Source organism: Mycetomoellerius zeteki, unplaced genomic scaffold (genome assembly GCF_001594055.1).
Source record: "Mycetomoellerius zeteki isolate Tzet28-1 unplaced genomic scaffold, Tzet1.0 scaffold73, whole genome shotgun sequence".
In the NCBI taxonomy this organism is placed as follows: Eukaryota; Metazoa; Arthropoda; class Insecta; order Hymenoptera; family Formicidae; genus Mycetomoellerius; species Mycetomoellerius zeteki.
Window position 1 is genome coordinate 2,276,341 of NW_017257753.1, and position 16,151 is coordinate 2,292,491.

A 16,151-nucleotide genomic window follows, 5' to 3' on the forward strand; every position below is an offset into this window, starting at 1 on the left:
GAAACATTTAACTTTGACCGATCATGGCTTTCTTTATCGCATTTGATGCATTTATACATACGGTGTCTAAAATTCTTATAATGTTTAAATTTTAAAAGCTAATTCTCTGAGTGTATCATTAATTAAAAAATCTTTTTCTTTATTAATATATGAATAAATATATAATGAATAATTATATATAATACAGACAGGAATATAATATTATTGATTATTAAGATAAGAATTATTTTTAAGAATGCTTCATAAAGCAGGTAAACTGTAACTAATTATTGTTGACATGTAATTATATATTAAAATTTGGAATTTAAATTACTTCCTGTTTGTTGTATACCTTATGAATAGCGATGAATATTATGTAAACGTGGGCGAAACCGTTTTACGTGCGTGAACTCTCTCTTATGCTAATAAGTCGAATTTCATAGTTCTCCCCTTTGACCGTTGACGACGGTGAAAGTAAAGCTTTATGCGATCATCGTAATACATTACATAGGCACAGAGAGAGTAGGGCAAGTATCGGACACAGTCGATCAATCTTTATGCGCGCTCGCGTGTAAAGTTTTACAACACCACCTAATCTTCATGGTCGATGCACTGTGTGACTAAAAGTAACGCTAGAAAAACATAGACACAAAACTAGATAAGAAATTACAATCATAGCTCGCGAGAGATGAACTATGTATTTAAACAACTGTATTATTAAACTACGGACGGTGGTTACTACGAAATTAATCCATCTTCCAAATATGTAATACGAGCATTATTTTACATATTGTAAATATTATTTTTATTAATAAATCATTATATTATACACAGAATAATAAATCACAGTAAAATATAGTGTAAATTTATTAATGAATAAATAATTTTTTCATAGAAACAATAAGAAATTAATCAGCAATATATACAGGGTGTTAATTAAGTATGTTGCGATACTCAACAGAGCGATTCTTTGGTTTATTTCAAGTAAAAAAATCCATATAAACATGTGTCCTAAACGGCTTAGTTTCCGAAATACAGGTGAATGTTCGCAAATGTTTGACGAAACGATAAATCCTTTGGGTTATTTCCTTTGGGGGCATCTGAAATCATTGGTTTATACCACCCCAATTGAGAATGATTTGAGGAATCGAATAGTTGCTTCATGCAAGGCAATACGTAACACACCTGGTATCTTTGAGCTTGTACGTCAATCTTTGAGAAGAAGGCTCGATGGATGTATCATGGCGCAAGGTGGACATTTTCAACAATTCATCTAATTATTTTATTTCATCAGAAGAACTGAAGCCTGTTTTTTTTTTCTGTTTTTGACTAGTTTTTGACTAGTTTAAGCTGTATTTCTTTCAAATAAACAGATTATTACTACACGTTTAAATTTTTTTATTTCAGAAACTAAGACGTTTAAGACACATGTTTATATAGACTTTTTACTTGAAATAAACCAAAGAATCGCTCTGTTGAGTATGGCAAACTTAATTAACACCCTGTATTCGTCAATCTGTATATTTTAATTATTTATTTAATATGTATATTATTAAGTCGACATAATGCTAATTAATTATGTTTATCCTTCTTCATTAATATTTAAATATTTATGTATATAGTATAAAACAAAACAAACAAAATATAATTCGTTAAAAATATATGAGATGTTATATAAAATTTCTTACACAATTTTTACATAAATAACACGTACAAGACAATAATAAAATAAGATCTCACTGGATCTCACAGGGATGATTTACCTTGAACGGTGATATTGTGAAGCCAAGCGATCCCCGTGGTGGTTGCTGACTCTGTAGCTCTGTGCGATCCGTAAATCATAAAAAGTGACTGAAGACTCGTTGAATTCGTCAATCTGTGAGAGGAGACGACTACGTCTCCTCAAGAGAAACGGTAATGATACGATCACATTGACAACTCGCGCATTTCAGCACGTGGACGATGACCGGATGCGCTTCTGTCGTGATAAACGCATCTCTTGTGCGCGATGCACCGCGGAATGCATCGAGCTTGGGTTTCTCGTTGTGATTCTCGTTGTACTTTTTGGATTGGATGATCTCGCGTTCGTTACATTACACAGATCAACTAGTTCTTTGGCATCGTTGTAAATTCTTTAATCTCGGAATTAACATCCAGAGTAATCTATGGATTTTTTATCGATCGTGAAATAAAGAGGACGCGAGTGTAGTTCGCATCGTTTGTAAGCTGAAATTTAAATCAATTTCATTTATAAATTTTTAATCGCCTTATATTACATCAGTTAATAAAAAAAATAGCTACTTATAAAGATGCAATTTAATTTGCGAATTTAATCGGCGATAAATGCGCAGATTGTTACTTTAGTTTCGTTAAATCGCAGAAACAGTCACGCGATTTGAAATTCGCATGATGACACACACTTATTACGATTCACTAATGTTGCAGCACTATTATTTGCAATTTGTCCAAGAGGACCTGTCACCAAGTATTAATCCGCGCTGTATTGCGTTCGATATGGTACACGTACAGATTTCAAGCACAATTCAACGCGGAACACGTTAAATAGAAGCTGCCACACTACCATCGCCGAGACACTCTTGACCCATTTCCACAACGTCCCCACTTTGTGTGTATCAACCTGCTACGCTGCTTCTCCAACGATATCTTTATTTCTCAATCGAGAGGAATGCCACTGATCGTTCGACTTCTTTCTTGGCACTATTGTGGCAAGAAATCGTTCGACTTCTTTCTTGGCAACCCTGCACTCGATATTCGTATTGCAACCCTCTTGGAACGCTTTACCTTCTTCTCTCCCCCCCCTCTCTCTTTCTCTCTCTGAGATTTATCTTGATTTATTCTTTCAGCTGTCTCTTGGGTGTCCGCCCTATTTGTCGAGATAGTTTAAAGTTTCCAAGTGAAAAATCGATATATTCGGCTCGAAGATTCTTTTCTCTCTCAAGAAAAACGTCTTCTCCTTTGTGTTGTTTAAGTATAAAAAAAAGATCCTAGGGATATCTGTGAAAATTTGTAAGAATCTCTCGAAACATGCACGATCGATCGCACGTTCTTTTCTCTCTTCATACAAAGTTCGTTAACATTTTTTTTTAAGATATCACAGCGTTTAAGTCTCTTATATAAAATAAATGTTGAAAGTATTAAAATAACTGGGGGAGACTTTAATTTTATGAAATAATAAATAAAGAATTATCTTTCACAACACACATTCCTTACTTCTCGAAAAAGATTTAAAAAACAGATGATGCGTGTATTTGTTCAGAAATGATTAAGAAAGCTTTATTGTGGTCACGAAAACCTATTTCTCACTTTCTATCTCTGTAAGTCGATCGTCGATGCTTCTTCCCTTTGGGAAATTTATTTCTCGTCCTTTGGGAAATTTTGTTGCATCCACTTTCGTTGCCCAGTCTTTTCACATCGAACAGTCTACATGTCTCTCGTTACTTGACGTCATCGACTGCGGAATAATACGCGCCATATTATTTACCGTCGATACTATTCACCAGTGTAGCCTTAGACCCGGAAGATGATACGGAGGATTCGCTATCTCAACGCGATAATTAATGCCATCGTGTGCGGAGATATCGCGTCAGTTTTGGTCCAATTTTTGTTGTAATTTCTCCGCTGATTATCTAGCGCCGTTTATACGATATATCATGATTAGAACACACAATGAAGTAGTAATTAATGTTATTGTGTAAATATAATTAATTCTATTAATAAATTATTAATTAACGCATCATGTGTCTCTCACCATGTTACAACTTATGCATTTATACTACTTTTTAAAAAAGAATCATTTGATATTATAAGATATAATAAGTTCTCTGAATATCCGAAGTTGTATTCTGTGTTGCTCTTCGTTAAGATGTGTTAAAAACACTTCAATGACCTAAATGCAGTTTCAGTGTACTCAATATAATACACTAAACTGCATCAACTTTTGTGATTCAAACTTTCATCCGTTTTCATCGGTAGAATGTAAAGTCCTATTTCGTTCTTATTCGCTGAGAAACCCATTCACGATGACCCAGATCCACCCTTGACGACATCCACCACATATAATCACTTCACTCGCACGTCCACGAGCGTCTACGCTCCCTTCTCTTTCTAAAATGTTATGGTTCACGTTTTCACTCTGCAGAACTTCTCATCGCAAGTATCGATTTCACGTTTTATAATATGCTTGCACCTCATTTATGTTTATATGTGTATATGCATTTTGTATGTATATATATATGTGTGTGTGTGTATATCTTGTTTCCTTTTAAAGATTTCTCCCTATAGTAATATTCTTAGCTCAAGGGACGCACCGATTCATTCCTCTTTCACGCCCGTTCTCCACAGACCACCCGTCGTTGAACATCGATCCCACGTCGAGCGTACGTCGCGAGATGTGTTTTCGTGTCGCGATTAATAACATGCGTTTTACATCTCCCTCGCGAGTCGATAGTACGACGAAACGTGAATGTCGGTGTCACGACGCGACGTCGGTGGCGAGAACGACGCCAGGCCAGTGGGGCTATCTACCACCCACCCCGAAGCCACTCGAAGGGGTGCAGCAATCCCGTCGCAGTTCGCCCTGTTCGTTTCACTGCGCACACGTCGTCATCGGTGGACTCGTCGGCGCGATTTTACCTCACCCTCGTCGTCGTGTCGGTGGAAAGCAGTAAAGTCGAGAAAATTTTCTCATCTCCGTATAGGATGTTATAGGGTATGTATCTAGACAAACTTGTATAACATATAATAAACGTATGCGTAAAGAAAGTTATTCAATTACATTTTATGGGCTTTTATAATAGAAATGCGATTGGATTTTCTTTATACATACGTTTATGTGGCAAGTTTGTCTGGATAGACTCTTAACTGCTGATGTAATTTGAAGCTTTTGATGAAATCGCATCCAAGAAAAATTCAGATGGTCTTTAAAATTGCGACCTAATTTTATCAACAAGAACTTCTAAAAGTATTAATAAAGTATGATGTAATTACGAATTGAAATAAACTAGAAGAGTAATATTAGTTATTGTAATAATTATAAAGTTAATAATGTAATAATCGACTTAATAATTTCATATGTAAAGCATAATATATCTTCGGTATCTTTAAAGTTGGCAACGTAATAATCGATTGGATGAAGCAATGTTTTTATATGCAAGTAGATATAATATTTTTCGGATAATATATCCTGGCGAAAATAAAAAGCGTAGAGAGTCACAGAAGCGTAAACGAAACTTTTATAGGTGAACATTGAGCAAACGAAATATAAAAGAACCATTAATTTTCCTTTTATGTGTTGTTCTCTTTATTTTCATCCCTTAAAAGCTTCGTTTACGCTTTTATTATTTTTTTCTTACATGTTAATGCCCTTATATTTATTTTTGTCGGGATAGTGCATGCACTCTATTGGATGTTAAAATATCAAGATAATTCTTATAAATATATCTACCATAATTATTAATTTATAACAAGCCACATGATTCTAGAATTGATAAATCTTCTATTAAAATAAAAAATATATTCTATTAATATAAAAAATATATTATAAACATATTTTTTTAATTGTGGGAAAAATTGATAAAATAATTTTCCTTAAAAAATTTTTATGGATTAAAATGCGTTTCAGAAATACTAGGAAAGTCTACTGTTTTCTTAAAATTTTTTATATACATGAATTTTAAAATATTTTCTTATTCTATAATTTCTGAATAAATACCTTAAACTTCTTCAAATTTTATAACATTTCATCAGAAATTATAGAAATTTTAGAATTGTTTATAATTCACATGTATGAAGAATTTTAGAAAAAATGTAGATTTGTTCGGCTTCTAAAAAATGTTTCGATTTGTTTTAAAAAATCTGAGAAATTTTCTAAATAATTATAATTATTCAAAAGTTTTGAAAAAATTTCAAACTTACGTAAAATTCTGAAAAATTCTCAGAAAAATTTTCATCAGGAATAATAAGAAGCAGCGATTAAATTCTAAGAGTAAGAGCAGAAGGAAGTGAAAGACCAGGATAATCGCGACCATCCACATCACACACATTGTCAAAAAACTATTTTTCTTCTTTCGACAGCCAAGTGTCTCAATGCGACAACACATCGACGTGGATAAACTAGTATTAAAAGCTGTTAGATTTGCATCATCGCGCATTGCCTACACTCGAAAATCTTAACCAGAGAGAGCTCAATAATTGCGCGCGCAAAACACAGAATAGCAACAATATAACTGTTCTCGATTTGATGTTCGATTGGTTCATCTATGTTTCACGTGCGTCTATTTGGATGAACCTTAATGTGGAAGCACTCGGAAATCCTTGAGAATTAAAAAATTGATACAATATCACTGAAACAATCATCATAAACGTATTTATAATCCGCGAGATAATTCCAATGATTCCAGAATTTAATAATCTTTTATTAAAATCTCAAAATTAATATTAATAAATTTTTTAAACATGTTTTCTCTTTTAATTATGGAAAATCGAAGAAATAAAATATGATCGAAATGTTGTATTACATTCAAATGTATGTAAATGTAAGGTTAATAATTTATTGCTACATTTTTGTTCTACAATATGCACTAATGATCCGCCGCCGATATATTCCGATCACCTAGTAACAGGCAGATAATAAATATTTTATTGTCTGGATTCGAAACAATCTAAAAAACAATTTGTAAACAACACTTATTGATATAAAATAAGTCATAAGTGTATTCTACAGATTCGTGAATTTAGTTAAGAAACATCAATTAGCATTATGAAATATAATAAAATCGAAAAATGAATCAATTTGAGCGAAAGATTGCATGTGATGAAAGCATGTAATAAACACAAGTTGTTAACAATGTGAACACGTTCGTTTATTTTTACGTAAAAAGCGGGTCAATTGGATATAGTATCGATTTTATTCAAATTTCCAGTTTTACTTAATAATGAAGAGAAATTTTAATAATGAAAATATTCATATTTTGTTAGCCAAAAACAAACGCTCTGCCAATTTCGCGTAATTATGTGTAATTACGCTAAACGATGAGCTTCAATTGTTTTTGCTAGCAGATAAATCTTAAATCTATCGATAAATACTTTATTTTTTATCAATTGATTAAAATTTATAAACTTACAATATTAACATGATTTTTTAATTTGTCATAAGATAATACTTTACTTTTTGTATTAAAAGTACTTTTTGTACTTTACTATTTTGAACAATTTTCCTAAAATAATGTATTGCTCCGACTTAAGGAAAAAATAAGATGTATGTAAGGAACAAAGCGAATTAATAAAGTGTGGAAAGATTTAAATATTTTGAAGGTCGGGGCCAATTTATTGATCTTGTGAATTAACATTATTCATGACATGCGCGTACCATATAATCACCCAATGACATAATGGCACAATTCATCTTGTTGCATACAGGAGTCAGGGTCTTTCTTAAATTTATCACTTCTTTACCAATTGATATAACTCTTACGTATCGTAATAAAACTTAATTTTTATTGCCACCGTTACATAACACCTACCGTAGATATATTTCTAAAAACAAATGCAATATACACCATTTTACAGCCTTGATTATAGTATATCAACAATGATTTTAATATTTAACAATTTGAATATTATTTATCTGGCAAGATCTGGAGGAGCCAGTCTTTCCAATTTTGGATTTCTTCACGACTCAAGTCGTGCTCCACATCTTGCAGCGGCATAAACTTCACGTTTACTCCAAGATCCTTCAGATTCTTAGCGCTCTCTTCACCCCATTCAATAGGAACCAAAGTATCTGCTGTGCCATGGTATTGAACAAGTGGTATCTTGCCAAGTTCTGGTTTCATTTTCAAATACTGTAATGAAATATGAGTAATAAATAAATCTTGTGGAACTCTTTTGTAAAAATTCTGATAAAATCAAGTATTTTATGATGCTTTTTATGAAGTATTCTTTAGTTGTGAAATATTTTTTATTTCATTATATAGGACAAAGGGGTTATTCCATCAATTTCAATTTTAAAATGATATTCACACAGCAGCAAAATATTTCTTTGCAGCGAAGTGCTTACAAGTATATTATACAAACATGACTGCTTCTTGAGAGAACACAAACACGACCTTCAAATATTCAATGTGTTCAGAATAAACTGGGTTTATTAGCAGAGAAAACAGCTTTGTAACTATTGTAAAATTGTTTAACATAATTGATTTATACTTTTAGATTCAGTGAGGAATTAAGGACAAGATTAATCATGTTAAAGAATTTTACAACAATTGCAAAGCTACTTTTCTTACTGAACGCAGCCAAACATGAACAGTGTTATGCAAAATGGAAATGCAAAAAGCTTTTTTTATCCTATATTTACCTCATAGACTTCAGAACCCTTGTTCAGGAAGGAAGACATAACAAAACAGCCACCTAGGTTTGATGGGAAAAATCGGGGATGATACCTATATGCTAGATGCAATGAGAGACAGCCACCCATCGAAAATCCACCCACAATTATTCTGTTAAACGGAATTCCATCATCTACTTCGTGGGAAATCCGTTTTGATACAATTTCACACATGTAATTGATCGACTCTAAGTGTTCTGGAACTTGATTGGATATTGCTATACGATCAAACCATACATTTTGCATCTATAACAAAGTTTTAGTAAAATCACAAAGTTATGAAACTAGAGTATCCTGGAATCTCTTGACTAATAGGTCGCTAACAAAAAACTTTTGAATATATTTATAAACAAATATTTTTATATATATTTGTATCAATTAGATACAAATGTAAGAATCAAGCATTCCAGGATCACAATTATTTCACAGTTAATCATAATTATATCTTATTACCATTCCGTTGTTAGGTGTGTAAGCTCGACTAGGTGCGTTAAGATAAATAAATTTTATGTGTGGGAACCGTAGACTTTCTCTATTAAGAATATCAATCCATTCTTTGAAACCCTCTGCTGTGCCACCTGCAGAAATAAAATTAAATGCAATGAAAAAGATCAGCAGTTACAGCAAATCTTAAAAGTTATAGCTATCTTAAAAATTCAATTGCGTTCTTTTATTTAATTAGACAATTACACAATTGCGTTCTTTTGTTTATTACAATTACACAATTAAATTATTACTTTACCAGAACCATGAAAACAAAATACAGTAGCAGTATGTTTTCTCATGGCTTGCACGACTTTCGCGTATATGCCTTCCGCCATTTTCTCGATGCAATTTACTTATTGTTTACTGTTCGTTCTAACATCAACTTCTATCCGTGATTTTTATAAATGCACATAAATAAACAATGCCGTACGACGAAATCGTTTCGGTACTTTACATCACTTTATACGTGTTTATCAAGTTGCGAGTGCAGAAAGTGCAAATAAAACCAGCCACTTTATTACTGTTATGTGATTGGTCCACTACGACCATCTCGATACTTCGAGAATCGCGATATGCGATATTGCGATTCTCGAAACGTCGATCTTCAAATTCTTCAATCGGGTAACGAAACCGCCTAAACGAGAGTAAATCCACAGGCTGTAGATCGGACTGGTATCGGTAAGCGTCTTTTGCAGATGATTAGTGTCTAAAAGTGCGTTCGCCCCTGAGAGATTATCACAAATATCGTATAGAATACCGTGCCTTCGCCATTGTATACCGTATCGCTTATGTGCGCCGATAACCTGAAAATATAACCCATGTAGCACAAACCCGCAACAACGAATCACTATGACTGTGTTCCAAAATTTACTGCCAGTACTGAAAATCTAAAGTTTACGTTACGTGCAGTAAATTTTGGAATACAGCCTATAACGTCAAAATGACGTTAAAATGAATTGTTACTCCGTTTGAAAAATGATTTTTAGCAATCATTTTGCAGTCATTTTTACGTCATTTTGATGACTTGTGTTTTACGGATCATTAGGGACCAGAATTGAGAAATGACGCGTTATTTTATATAAACTAATGCCGTTACTTTTTTTCAATAACGATTGTTACTTTTTTCTGTTTGTCGTTACATTTTTATAGTAAAAGTAACAATTCATTCGGTCCAGTCATTTTTTTTCAGCTGTTTTTTATCGTTACTTTAATAGTTTATTATTATCTTTATAACTCAATAGATTGCATTTTTATTTATATACATATATATACATATATATTTCCGGGAAAAAATGTTTTATATATAAAATTTATATACTATTATATATAAAATTTATTTACAATTATATAAGATTTTATATATAATTTTATATAAAATATTTTTTCCCGGGTATATATATATATATATAATTGGCTAGAAATATTTTATAATAAAAATTTAAATATCGTAAAATGTTTTGCATTTCATTTCTTAGGCTGCATTTCCGATAGTTATTGCCAATACTGAAAATCTGTAGTATACATGTAACTTGGATTCTATAAATTCTCAGCATTGATAGTGAATATTGAAACTCTTAATAATGATATTAATTTTTAAAAACAATGTAATAAAAATTTTTAATAAAATTTGCGTTTGTAAATTACAATCTAATTTCTTAAAGATAAGCATTAGATATTAGAAGATATTAGAAGATATTAGAAAATAAAAATATTAATATGAAGAATTATCGAAAATTTATTAAAAAAGTTTAATATAAAGAAAAGCTTGCTATATAGAGACTAGTTTAAAATTTCAAGTTTTAATATTGATTTTATAATTAATATTGATTATTAAAAATAACGTAATTTTAAATTTAATATCTTATTTTAATATTATAGAAGTAACAAAAAAAGTGAAGAATTATTACTCTCTAAATAATAGTAATGGTAACGCGGTACTTTTATGAATATTCCCAACCCTTCTGATGACCACCTAAACGTCCTAAAACTGTGCATCCACGATGCCATAAATTTAGTCTTTTCCTAACTTCGCTTATGCTTCTATCACTCTTTCTTTACATTCGATTTACACTCCTATTTTTATTTTTTAGGGTACCATCGACGTGTCAACACCGATGATTCGTTCGAGATCGTTCTCGCGTGTGTTTCAAAAAGCGTTTTCTCGCCTAAGTGTATCCAGAGTGCATAATTATCATTAGGTATATTTTCATAGGATATGATATTACGATATATATTGCGGTATACGTTGATATGTGCGTGACAGTTTCGTCAAGTAGACTTCGTACGATCGTAGCATTACTCATATGAATTCTTCGTAGAATCCATTATATGGTCTAATTTATCGAAATACACGTGTGTCGAATGGTAATTACCAGTAATCGCAATCGTTTCCGTCAACGGCTATATTTTGATACTCATTGTACTGATTAGATACGATAAAATGACAGTTTTGCCAAGTAAATATCCGCATGACCGTAGCGTCACTTAGGCCCGATTTCACAAATATATGGTTACCTAAAGATTAAAGGTAACCAAGAAATTCATGAATGAATTTCATTGAATCTGTTGGTAATCTTTAATCTTTAGGTAACCATATTATAGTTTTTTATTTTCTGGTTATAATTATTGGTTATTGTGGTTAAACTTCCTGATGATAATATACAATAAAAACTGTAGTTTTCTTAATTACTAAATGATGATTTTGTAGTAAGTATAACTGTAAAGTTATCACTACAAAACCATAATTTACTGCTTAATCATAATTAGAAAAACACAGTTTTTACATTATCATCAAATTATTAAGTGAAGTTAAGTCTAAACTAGATAATAAAAAACTGAACCGTAGGCTACTGGAGCGCTTCGGATCATTTAATTTAAATTTTTTTAATTTATTTTTTTTATTGAACGTTGATTTGAAGAAGTTTGCCGTGCACTAGCGCTCTCTCAGAGTGTAGCTCAAGAAGCGCTTACCCGAAATAGACAAAATGGATGATAATAAAATCAATGATAACAGAAGTTATCCATAAAATATCATTGGGATAATCATAAATTGTAAAATTAATTGAGTTGTAGGTTAAAATATTCTTGCATGCCATAGCGCGTTTTACAGGTCCATTTCTACCAATACAAATTAATTTTAATCTCGCTCTAATTTACTCTATCTTTTTTTCTAATTCTTAAAAGTTAAATTGAAATTATATAGTAAAACTACATTGATAGAATTATTCGTATAATTAATATTCTTATTACGCTTTCAAATGTATTTTCGCAGATACCGGTCGTGAGTTCATAGTTCTGTTCGTGCGATCGTCGTTTTCGCGATTGCTTTGTTTCACAAGTGTTTTACTTTATCGGTGTTTTAGTCTGTTCGATTTACAACTGTTTTGCCTTATATAGAATAGATTTGTTTACTTCAGCCTTATAAATGTCGTATCTTTCAAAATTTATGTATAATTTATATAGGAATTACGTAAATAATATAGCTAAGTAAGGGGGATCGACCGTCGATACCGAGGAAAATTATATAAACGCGCGCGTCGAGCTTGTCCGCGATTGCGCGAGATGGCGCCACCATGTCCGTCGCGTCGCGATACGGCAGTGATACGCCGCACGATTCCGCCGTGATGGTCTGGTAAAATGGCCGCGACCGTTTCCGCGAATTCGAGTGCAGTGTTGTGAGTGTGCGTGCATTTCCACGAGTGGACCATCGCCTGGCAAGGACCTCGCCGACGCGAGAGGCTATCCAGAGGTGTGAGCAACGTTTCTGCGTCGCTGGTGAGTCATGACATTTCATACGAGACGAGATCGAGCGTCGCGACGATTGTGGTACCGCGGCGAGCTTTATCGGCTGTCACCGCGAACCTCCGCGGTTCTCGTCGTCGCCACGGTGACGATGATTATCTCGCCGTTCGCGAATCGCTCCCCCCGCTTAACCTGTTCGTAATTTTCACGCGTGGGTTATCGCTTCCGTCCGTGCGAACATCACGTACGTGCATTTCCCGTTCCACGTACGCGCCAGTCTGCGCAAACGCGCCGGCCGAGGTTCGATGTCCGCTCCGCTCCGCTCTGCTTGACGTCACTCACTGACAGCGGCTGTCACCTGTTCCCGATGACGTCACTGACACAACGATGACGCCAGCGGTCCCGCAGCACCCCGGGCGGTTTCCCGATCCTGGCCTTATTAATACCTACCTACCTATTTATGTCACAGACTTCGCGCCGGTTTTGTCGCACCTGTCAATATTGTCGGCACGCTACATTTGTTTGGAAACTACCGGGAATACCGTCAAATTTCTTTAATACAATAATTTAGAATTTTTATTAGTCGTTTATTTTTATCAAATTGACGCTATCAAATATAGTGGTTTTTTCTTCTTAAAAAAAGGTATGAAAAGTAACGAAGAGTTAGAGAAAAGTTGTAGAGTAGCGATAAATTTCTTTAATAATTTATATTTTTTTACATTTTTTTAAATTTTGATTTTACATTTTTTAATTGTCCAATTGCCAAATTGATGCTATCAAATGTAGTGGTTTTTTGCTCTTTAAAAAAATTTGAAGTGTCAGTGTTAAAAAAAAGTAGTAGAATGTGACAAATTTTTTTAACACTTTATCATATTTTTTAGTTTCTCGATTGCCAAATTGACGCTGTCGAATACGTTACAGCGGATTTTTTATTCTTAAAAAACGTGAAATACGAAATAGTTTTAAAAAAAGAGAAAGTACAATTGTTATAATAAATTCATGAATAATGTTGCGAATGTGACAAATGTAGCGCATCGACAATGCCACTCAGGACGATAAAAAGGTTAAATAGTTTTCTCGTGTACACTGCTAAATTCATAATGTCAAATTATACCTATAATTTAAATTATTTCTAATTATTTCCATAGGTTGTCACTAATCCTACCCAACATGTTAATTTGATTAATGGAGTTAAACAATTTAACTAAAAAAAAATGTAGATATCAAATTTGACTCAAATCTAGTTTATTATTTATTAAGTGCATACGTTAATATGGACGATGTTTACTTTGAAACCAATCACAGAAATGGATTGATTTATATTTTGACACAGATGGAAATTAAAAATTTTAACTCAAGAGATTGGATTACCATTGATATCTAATGTATATCTGATATATACGGTATATTATTCATGAAAAAAGGGACTTTAATTATAGATTTGAATTCCATAAACATTATATAAACTTTTGTCTAAGGAAGCAGATTTTTTACTCTTAAATAAATTTGTATAAAGTATTAAAGAATTAAAGTGTAAAATAGGAGTGTCCTTTAATAGTTTGTAATATTTCTTAATTGTCCAAGTTGACATTCTCAAATATAGCACTTTCTTTGCTCTTAAAAAAGATTTGTTTGAATTTTTTTCTATTATACGTGGCTTAATATATTAGTTAATTTAGAGCATAAAAATAGCGAAATTATTAAAGATACGCTGTGCACAAAATGCGCGAAGACGGAAAAATATTTCTTCTGGGATAGGCTGGATAGACCATACTGGTTGTTATACATTAAATACCAATAATCAGGTATCTTGCGCATTATGTGAAATATGTAATCAGAAGTTCTCTACTAAAAGCTATGACATCATACCCGTGGTATGACGTAGGCGAGAGCTATAAAGTGGATGACGCTAACATTACGCAATGCTCACGTCAGATGGCGATCTACGCGATTGCATCATGGGGTGTCATGATGTTGCATAAGGTAAAGCAACATTCTTGTTAAGGGCTGTTAAGACGCAGATGCTGGACTAAGTGGTTTACCAGATGCTCTGAAAAATCAAGATAACGCTTTTGAAAAGTATCAGAGTTAAAATCATCTTGAAAAAAATTCTTCAATTATTTTTTTGGCATATTCTTCGATTATATTATTATAGGCTTGTTTGATATTTGGAATTGAACTGAATTTTGTATAATTTGTATTCAGTATTAAATTCACAAAAAATATATATTATATAATAATAAGTAACATTAGACAAAATTAATTACCTGTTAAATATCGTTTTAAAGTCACCGGTTCGTTTATTTAAATCGTTTATTTAGATTTGTTAAATTACTAAATTACTAAATTTTAATAAATATTTTTCAAATAGTACTTACTAAACATTTACTTACAGTAAATAAATGTTTACTCAATAAAAAAATAATACTTAAATCACGCAAATTAACAGTTCTTGTATTAAATAACTATATGTTTACATTTAGCAAATATTTAGTTAGTATCATTCAAACAAGTATTTATTAAAATTTAGTATATACATTTTTCTCTCAGTGTAATGCATTCTAGCGTAGGTACAGAGTGTATCACACGGAAAAAACAATTTTGCTGAAAGATCTATAAAAACATTTTGCTGGATATATATCTGAAAACAATTTTGAATTCTATCAAAATAATTTTGCTGGAAACTCGAACTAGTTGCTGTAAAAATATATAATATTTTTTTAATTTCCAATATAATTATTTTTAGTTCAACAAAATTATCTTCAAATCTGTGTTTAACAAAATTTTAGATCTTATAGCAAAATCGTTTTTCTTGTGCAAAGGTATGAAATTAGGGACTGCTTTGTAAATGGAAAGAACGAGTTTACTGAAGTATTCAATAATTTAGATAGAGATTTAATAATAATTTCGTTGAACTGGTAATATAATTTTGTAGAACTTTTTTTTTCAAGCGTAATGAGCAATGCTGGAAAATGTTTTGACATTCTAGTAACCAGCTTGAACATCTTACATAATTATGATGATGGCACAACAAAATTATTTTCACTAATTTGTATCTAACTAAAATTTTAGATACTTCAGCAAAACCGTTCCATGTATCTTTTGAAAATTTACGATTAGCCGGTATCGCGGTAATATTACAATTCACAGTTTAAGATATTGATCTTAATTTGAATCTGCTGGGCGCCGCTTTAATTCGGATCAATTGACCCATTGATTAATAGGAGTGTAACGGTCGATTGATCACTGTGGGAATAATTAGAAGGAATGATTGCGTAGCTGAAACCGTAAAAGAATAAATATAATTGGATCTTTTTGCGTTATCTTTTCGACTGTCGCTGAAACGTGTCTTGAATTATTGAGAGTAAATTGATATTTAGTCAATTAAATTAGAAAAAGAACGCAGCACAGTAAGGAAAATTATGAACATAATTTATTTTTCTTCGTTTACGATTTTGTTTTTGTATATACATTTTCATAGTTTGGCTTCGATTTTTCTCGAAACATAACATTGATGGTAAATCAGAATTAATCCATTTTA

At 32.1% G+C, this 16,151-nt stretch overlaps 2 protein-coding genes across 5 annotated transcripts in view; both read right to left on the reverse strand.

The window, feature by feature from the left end:
* Positions 1-4,509, reverse strand: part of LOC108729440 (uncharacterized) — an 8,562-nt gene extending 4,053 nt beyond the window's left edge. Inside the window, exons 1-2 of one of the 3 annotated variants that reach the window (XM_018458563.1) lie at positions 4,308-4,509; positions 1,743-2,205 (exon numbers count right to left, since the gene is read on the reverse strand). In XM_018458563.1, coding sequence (XP_018314065.1) covers positions 1,743-1,821 — 79 coding nt within the window. In that variant the 5' untranslated portion in view covers positions 1,822-2,205; positions 4,308-4,509. Of the gene's footprint in view, positions 1-331; positions 707-1,742; positions 2,206-4,307 lie in introns of those variants that run through there. The other 2 variants (XM_018458564.1, XM_018458565.1) reach the window with 2 other exon arrangements.
* A 2,785-nt stretch (positions 4,510-7,294) lies between these two features.
* Positions 7,295-9,322, reverse strand: LOC108729361 (lysophospholipase-like protein 1). Of its 2 annotated transcripts, XR_001936923.1 has the most exons (5): positions 9,126-9,322; positions 8,837-8,961; positions 8,354-8,629; positions 7,521-7,841; positions 7,295-7,430 (listed from the first exon to the last, which is right to left on the reverse strand). XR_001936923.1 is itself a non-coding variant. In XM_018458429.1 (4 exons), the coding sequence occupies exons 1-4, from the start codon at positions 9,202-9,204 to the stop codon at positions 7,617-7,619; spliced, it is 705 nt and encodes a 234-aa protein (XP_018313931.1). In that variant the 5' UTR covers positions 9,205-9,322; the 3' UTR covers positions 7,295-7,616. The 2 variants fall into 2 exon arrangements, 1 of the variants encoding a protein (XP_018313931.1); XM_018458429.1 differs by having other exon boundaries at positions 7,295-7,841.
* Positions 9,323-16,151: the final 6,829 nt, after the last annotated feature.

Coding starts and splice junctions, on each gene's coding strand:
- LOC108729361 (XM_018458429.1), bottom strand. CDS start 9,204: ATGGCGGAAGGCATATACGCGAAAGTCGTGCAAGCCATGAGAAAACAT. Junction 8,962..9,125: donor ATTTTGTTTTCATGGTTCTG/GTAAAGTAATAA, acceptor TTATTTCTGCAG/GTGGCACAGCAGAGGGTTTC. Junction 8,630..8,836: donor ACACACCTAACAACGGAATG/GTAATAAGATAT, acceptor ACTTTGTTATAG/ATGCAAAATGTATGGTTTGA.